Consider the following 8,577-nt stretch of genomic DNA (forward strand, 5'->3'; position numbering starts at 1 on the left):
ACCCTTTTTTTCTTTTTAGCATCTAATCTTCACAATCCAATAGGTCCCCACGACGCTCGAGTAAATCCACATTTAGCCTCTCGGCCTCCCCTACTACAAGTACTGTCATATCGAAAATTCAGTGACACCAACATCGATTAAACGATTCTTATTTATTTACTTATATGGTAATTAGTACGAGTCCTTATTTACCTTCTCTTTTTTTTAACTCTTCGCCCTTTGTAAAGCTAGATAATGTAAATTTCAGAGAATTCTGTTCGGTATATGTATGATATACTTGTGTACGTGTATATACGTATGTAATGAAATACAGACTGGTCTTCGTGCGATAAGCGGTTGAATCGTAAAGAAATTTACTGCTGAAAATTTCGTGGACACCCCGGCACTTAGGAGCTGGACACACATTTAAAACTTGACATTACGAGAAGGACATTATACTAAATTCACTACCCTAAGTGATTATGTATTCTGCTGATTTCTCTTGGTGGTACGTCTTATCATATCCCTTGTACGTTTTGCAATGTGAGTTACATCTATGAAATGTCTGCCGCAGGCCATCTTTTGATATTTCTTTTATAATTTTATGTTTCCTTTTTTTATTATACTTGTGAAATTTGTCCTTGCTACACGCGCAAAATACAGCATTGCTTAACAACTACAATTATGTCGGCACACATATAAAATATTATATATATATACATAATTAAAATTGCATTGAATATTTGAAGAAAATATTGAAGAAATAGTTTTTGAAATAGTTCCTTCTCTATGATATTTTTTTTCTATAAAATATAAGCTTTACTCATGCGACACGCTTCACGCACAAGAGACCAGTTCCAAAGTACTAGACGGTGTCCTTCTGTCGAGTGGGTCCTAATCCTTGTAATTAAAGACATTTATTATTATCTGTACCCAAGGCACATTTACTTTCATTCCGTTTTAGGAAGGTCCACTCTATAGTATATACATATTATAGCATTGTTACACGTATAGGGGATAGTTTGTAACTTGCACATCACCCTTAAATATTACTTTTTCTTTACTTTCTTGTACATAATTCACATTTCATTAATCTCTTTTCTTTCTCTTTTTCTCTCCTTTTCTCTCGATTGACTACTCTACGTATTATTGTCAAGTCGACAGCATTTATAAATGTATTTCTTACGTATTATCGTCGATTTAAAATTATATTAAGATCAACTATAGTTTTGTGCAAAATTTACATTGTACATGCTGATACATCTCCATTTCTCAGCATTAAATTTATATCTATTTATAGTTACGTGTTAATTATCTCGTCCCCAGATATCGTTTTGACATATCCTTCTCCTAAACGATTGTTCGTTATTGTCAAAATTTCAATAATTATTCAGTTCTTATTATAATTATTGTCAAAATTTCATTGATTCTTCAGTTCTGATCACGATTATTGTCAGAATTTTATTGATTATTTAGTTCTGATCACGATTATTGTCAGAATTCCATTGATTATTCAGTTCTGATCACGATTATTGTCAGAATTTTATTAATTAATCAGTTCTGATCACTATTATTGTCAGAATACCCATTTCGATCGTTATTATTGTCAACCCAGCTTTATATGTCAAAGAGAGTATGGAAATTTTGCGTCCATGTTCATACATGTATATATGTATGCGTGTACCTGTGTATATATGTATATGTATGTATATATATTATATATAATATATATATCTCATATGTATATAATATGAAATATTGAATCTGGTAGGTCTTAAAAATATTTTGCTAATCTTTTACCTTAGAATAGATCTTACATACTAAATACTTTCGTACAACCTTGTATGTGTTTTGTCGATTTAACAATCGTACATTGTTGTATAGTTTTCGTAATTATTTTAAATTGATCAGTTTTCGTCGTCATCTTTGTCTTCTATTATTTGTTCCGCATTGAAAAAAGGAAATGCAATGATTCATCTTGAGAATAAAAGAAGTACGATAATGGTCACAAACGTCGTAAACATAGGCAGAACTTGACTGATGCCGTTAATGTTTCTCTGCGATCGTCCCGGGTCAACAACATGAATCTTCCAGCCCAGATGTTTGTGCGTGAAACACTGAAGAAGAAATTGTATGATAAAAAGTTTGATATTTGAAATCTCTCAGAAAATCTAATAAATTTTAATTTTAGATTGTTTACTAAAATAATTTGTATCTTCGCAAGTAGTTATTCGATTTTGGGCTTTTCCTTAATAAGTTATACCTGATAATAGATTAAGTCTGGCGTATCCTCTTTCACAGTCCATACGAGCTTGGCAGGCTCGCCCATGTCGCATTTAAGTTCGAGTGTTTCGAAGAAGCTCTTAAATGTCTTGTAATTATCCGCGTTATTCACTATGAGACGAGTCCATTCGCAATAACGGCCGGCTGCAGTTGCGCGGAGATATCCATTGGAATCGTACTCTACTCCAGCAAATACCCTTTCCTCCGTTTGCTTCTCTATATTTTGTCCGAGACCACCCTCTGGACTGTCAGTTATGTAGAATGGATGATACCTATATCAAAGGCATAAGAATGTTTCATAATAATGTATTTTACAATGTCATATTGGGAATATTATATAGCGATCCTGATTCAATTTTGTCCTGTATGTACGCACTTTGAAGGGTACGTATTATCATAAATGAGAATACGACTCACCTAGCGGGATTGGCAGGATCATCTCCACCCTCCACGATGAAGGTGTAAGTTTTTCCTCGCTCAACGGTGATCTCCGGGATCAGTAAATCATTGATGTACCATGCGATGCCCCAAGAAGGTGTACCTATAAATTGCATATGTAAGAATCACTGATCGATCTCGATCTTAAACTACTTTTATCATTTTAAAGTTAAAAAAAACATAAACCGTTCAAGATTATCACAATACTAATATCATTTGACATTATTGTTTTACATAATGGTGGAATAAAAAATGTATCTGTAAATTTATCGATATGACAGATATAATTTTCATAATGAGATACTATCTTTTAATTAGTTTTTAATTAAGTTCCAAATATAGTCATCATCAAGTAATTTATAATTTATAGTAATTTTTTGTTTGCATTTAGCGTAAGACTGTAAGATTTTACTCAATAAATGATAATAACAAGTTAGATGCGTAATTCAATCATAACATGTTGATACCTGTGATTCGTGAGTATCCTCTTTTCGCACCAGTTGGCCCAATCCTTGCATTCAAAATATTTTTATCATTGATGACAGCCGGCGTCCAGGGTTCAAGATCAGGAGCGTCCGGAATATTGTACAGGGAATTTGTACATTCGTGAACATTTCTCGACGTAAAATCAATACGAATATCCTCAGTGGTCTTATCGAATCTCTCATGAGCATTGGCTTCGCCTCGCGCATTCAAAGATCCGATGGCAGCGATCACGCTTGTTTCTCTTTCCGGAATCATTCTGTCCTTCTCTGGCTCGTTAGTCCTTAGCGGACGTGTGTACGTAACTGTAAATTGAAATAAATCGCATATTAACAATAATTCCTCGTTTCGTATACTTTAGTTAACTCAACGATAGTTACAAAGTACACTATTAAAAATGTCAGAATTTAATGTACTTTTAAGTGGTACATAAATTTAATTAAATTTTATGACTAAATTAAATTTTATGTATCTGTAACTGAAAAGTATATTTGTGTACATGTACATGAAATTTAGTGTACGTTTCATAAAATTTTACGAAGTTTAGTACATTTTTTATTAAATTTTATATAGATCTGTATAAAATTTAATGTAAGTAAACGTTCAATTTAAATTATTTGTAACTTCATTTTTATTGACAACGCATTAAAAATACTTAATGTGTTCATTTTTATTGACAACACATTAAAAATATTTAATGTGTTGTCAATAAAAATGAAGTTACAAATAACTTAAATTTAACGTTGACTTACATTAAATTTTATACAAACCTAAATAAAATTTAATAAAAAATGTACTAAACTTCGTAAAATTTTATAAAACGTAGGTACACTAAATTTCATGTACATACATGTACACAAATATATGTACTTTTCAGTTACAGATACATAAAATTTAATTTAGTCATAAAATTTAATTTAATTTATGTAACTTATATAAAATTTAATTTATGTAACTTATATAAAATTTAATTTAATTTATGTAATTTATATAAATTAAAAGTACATTAAATTTCATGACATTTTTAACAGTGTAATCAAAGGAGCATATAGTCACGTGTAGAATCGTTTCTCAGCGTAAAATTATATATGTATATTTAAATTAAATATTTATTTATTTTTTAATTGTTACAAATTGTTATTTTCTATTAATTTTCTTGGTTATTCACACATTAATTTATTATTTATTAATTAAGTTTATATTTCTAAGAATTCTAGATTACTTATTTAATGTTACATATATATTTTTTTCTTTTTGTATTTGGTATTTATTTTTTTTTGCTTTATGCACTTTTAATATTATATTTTTTTAATAATAATTTTATATACGTTTTAACAGATACAATTTCGTTCTAATCCGCATACTATGTCCAGAAGTTCACATTTTTATTGACTACAACCATTGTACAAGCTTCATGTTACACTGAGCGTGATTTTTTTATTACATGAATACTGTGAGTCTTATAAGTTTTGCGATTGAGAGTGAATTATAATTTTTATATTCTAATTTTTTAAATATTTTCACCGTTTTACTTTTATATTGTAACATTGATAATGATCCAACAGGGATCGAAACATCTGTTTTTGTTTTGTTTATGTTTTATTGTTTATTGCCGGCAAATTAAAGTTTATATTATAACGAAATGACATGTTTTTATTCTGTGACTTCTTAATAATTTCAATTTTATAACGACTAAATTTTAGGCTTGTAGCCCTTTTTCGTTCTGCTCTTTTTTATATTTAAATTCTTTAAAAGTATAAATTATAAACCAAAAATATGAATTCAAGCAATAAACGTTTCGACCAAGATTAGGCCATCTTTAGTATGTCATATAACTAAAATTTGACATACAAATTAATAGAAAATTACATAGTTGTCAAGATCTTAAAATAGTTATAAACGAAAAAGCGGTAACGATAATAATTCTCCGTTTCACATACTTTAATTAACTTTATATAATAAACATAATTAAAATTATATGAATACATCCAGAAATAGTTTTTAGTTCTCACATTAAAAATCGCAAATACCTATGGAAATTTTAAATAGAATTTCAATTATAAAATTTCTATAGGTATACATATTTATCCAGTAAAAAATTTTTCATATATAAATATTTATAAATATGCATAATCATATATGAAATACGTTCATACATATGTTCATACATCCCTCTTTCTTTTGTAAAATTATTTTTTAGTAATAGAAATAATAATAGTAATGTGTGAAAAACATAAAAAATAATTAAAAGGACAATTTTCACACTATTTGTTTAAAAAAAACAAGTTTGAAGAAAGAAAAAAATTACTTATGTATAATTATATATAAAATTATGCATAATTGTGTATGAGCAACCTTTTTTTTTACATTTGTTTAAACTTGTTTTTTTTAAACGAACAATGCGAAAATTATGCTTTTAATTATTTTTTACATATAATGTTTTCACATATTACTATTATTATTTCTATTACACTAAAAAGTAATTTTACAAAAAAAGAGGGTTTATGAACATGTATGGACGTATTACATGTATGATTATACATATTTATGAATATTTATGTATGTTTATATATATTATTTATACATATTCATGCAAGAAAAATTTTTGACCTAGTACGCTATTTTGTACTGTAATTACTTACTAAATATAATTAAATTAAGTATTGTATAAAAAAATTATTCATAAATTTTTTTTATATAACTGATTTATACATATAACTATAGTTATATAACTAAGCAAATGCATTTTTATAAGATTAACATTGTCTAATTGTAAGTGATATGAAGAATAAAATTGCTAAGGAATTGTCAGGAAATAAAGAAATTAGCCATGTATTCCTTCCGTCGCTGTCGCGTTCGTAACGTATAGAACACTCAAGTAAAATAATATATACCAGGTATGTAAATATGAAACCGGAATTTTTTAATAGAAAATACATGTTTATTGGATCAAAATGACAAAAAATATTTTATTCGAAGTATTGCCCATCGCTAGCTATACATTTTTCCCACCTGTCTGACAATTTGTGGATGCCACGCCAAAAAAATTGTCGCTCTTTTGAGCCAAACCAGTCATCTAGCCATTTTCGTACATCTTCGTAAGAAGTGAAGCGCTGCTGACCAAGTGCGTGTCCCATCGATGCAAATAAGTAGTAATCGGACGGAGCCAAGTCTGGTGAGTAAGCCGCATGCGAAAGTATTTCCCAACCAAACACATTTCAATCGTTTCCTTGACAGTTTTGCTGTGTGTGATGGTGCATTATCATGAAGCAAAATTACTTTGTGTTGCCTTTTTTGATATTCCGATCGTTTTTCACGCAAAGCTTGATTCAAATTGATCATTTGTTGTCGGTAGCCTTCAGTATTAACGGTTTCGCCAGGTTTTAGCAGCTCATAATAGATCACACCTTTCTGATCCCACCAAACACAGAGCATTGTCTTCCGTCCATAGCGATTTGGCCTTGCAGTCGATGTCGATGATTCGCCTGGAGTTACCCATGATCTTTTACGCTTAGGATTCTCAAAATATATCCACTTTTCATCACCAGTCACAATTCGATGTAAAAATGACTTTCTTTTGTACCTGGCGAGCAGTATTTCGAAAGTGGTTTTTCGGTTTTCCTGCTATCTTTCATTCAGTTCATGTGAAACCCATTTTCCCATCTTCTAAATCTTTCCCATTTCAAACGTATGGAGACGGCTTCTCGTGTCACATTCAATTGATCCGCGAGTTGTTGTTGAGTTTGAGCGTCATCCTCATCCAACAATGCTTGCAATTCGCTGTCTTCAAACTTTTTTGGTGGTTTTCCACGTTCTTCGTTTCTCACGTCTAAATCGCCACTTTTGAATTTTTTAAACCACTCAAAGCATTGTGATTTACCAAGAGCATGCTCACCGTAAGCTTCGACAAGCATTCGATGCGATTCTGCAGCAGTTTTCTTCAAATGATAACAGAAAATCAATGCTGTCCGTAAATCGTAGTTTCCAGGCACAAAATTCGACATGTTCAACGCTATTACAAAGTATACTGTTGTATGAAACTTGTATTGTTGTGAGTTGAAAATCTTTATCAGATGTCAGAACAAGGAAATGGCGTCAATGACGCGGTCTGACGGCAACTACATTGACAGCTATATATGGCCATTTATTGGTAAATTCCGGTTTCATATTTACATACCTGGTATATATATATACTTATGCAATATAAAATGTTATCTGGGTTGTGATTTATATATATATATATATATATAGATCACAACCCAGATAACATTTTATATTGCATAAGACATCGAAAAGACGTTTTATATATTTTATGTAATATGCAAATTATCTCGCAATAACGTCAAAGTAACATTAAAATGCAAGAATTGTGACTGAAAGAGTAATTTTAATAATCATTTTAAAGCCATTTTAATTAATTTGATTGTTTATGACTTTTTGTTCTGTTTGGATAAAGACGTACCCGTTGTTATGCCATTCTGTCTTTCCCCATGCACAAGTATTGCATCGTTTCTTCCACCGATCCTCTGATCCGGGCATACACCCCTCTTGCCGTCACACTGAGATATGTCCGTCATGTAGTAATCCTCGGCGATGAATTTGCCAGTTTTATTATTGTATCCGATCACGACGACGTCGCCGCCGATCATCTCGGCCTTGCCATCCCGACCTGACAATCCAAATGCCACGTATTGATCCTCCTCGATGCGTCCTGAGATCCGAATCTGCACGTCCTCACCCTGTAGCTGCCATTGCACTTGAACACGGCCATTCAGCATTTCTTTGCAATTAGTCACCTGCCTAGGTGCCGGTGTGCTGCTCGTCTGAAAAAATAAAGGTCGCACCTGTGACTTCACTACGGGAGATTATCGTCCATGCAACAAAATCTTGCATCGATCGTGTTGTACTTACTGGATTGTACCACCACGGCGGCTATTCCATTTGAAAATAACGACGTTATTAAGAAGAAAAAATATGCAGTAATTGAATTTAAACGACAACCCAGTAAACATCAATTATAATAACAATAAAATATCCAAACAATGTGCGTATCTAAAAAATTTTGTAAAGACATATCATAAAGACGTCTTTTATATATATAGGGTAAGTCGGGGGAATACGCCAGTTGAGGGAATATGCTACTCGTTGTGTTTAACAATGATACCGATTAGCAGCGCTTGCGTTAATGACACAGAATTATATACAATTGTGTGCTTAACGTGTTGCATAAATATCAAGAATTTCCTCGCAACAGTATTGTTTTTATGAGGTAAATATGACGGCATGGTATACGGAAATAATGTGCTTCTTATAACTTTTATAGTGCTTTATGTAAGTTATTATTTAAACATTACACAATATTTAGCTCGATTAGCTTGTTAATCTATTAGAGTA

General features: G+C 31.0%; 1 protein-coding gene across 1 annotated transcript in view; it reads right to left on the minus strand.

Moving 5' to 3' along the window:
- Positions 1-1,749: 1,749 nt before the first annotated feature.
- The window catches only part of LOC108768354 (protein Skeletor, isoforms B/C), an 11,849-nt gene continuing 5,021 nt past the window's right edge, over positions 1,750-8,577 (minus strand). Inside the window, exons 3-7 of the mRNA XM_018518754.1 lie at positions 7,646-8,006; positions 3,168-3,488; positions 2,680-2,803; positions 2,243-2,534; positions 1,750-2,096 (exon numbers count right to left, since the gene is read on the minus strand). Coding sequence (XP_018374256.1) covers positions 1,953-2,096; positions 2,243-2,534; positions 2,680-2,803; positions 3,168-3,488; positions 7,646-7,961 — 1,197 coding nt within the window. The 5' untranslated portion in view covers positions 7,962-8,006 and the 3' untranslated portion in view covers positions 1,750-1,952. The remainder of the gene's footprint in view (positions 2,097-2,242; positions 2,535-2,679; positions 2,804-3,167; positions 3,489-7,645; positions 8,007-8,577) is intronic.

This window comes from Trachymyrmex cornetzi, unplaced genomic scaffold (assembly GCF_001594075.2).
Source record: "Trachymyrmex cornetzi isolate Tcor2-1 unplaced genomic scaffold, Tcor1.1 scaffold788, whole genome shotgun sequence".
NCBI classification, from domain to species: domain Eukaryota; kingdom Metazoa; phylum Arthropoda; class Insecta; order Hymenoptera; family Formicidae; genus Trachymyrmex; species Trachymyrmex cornetzi.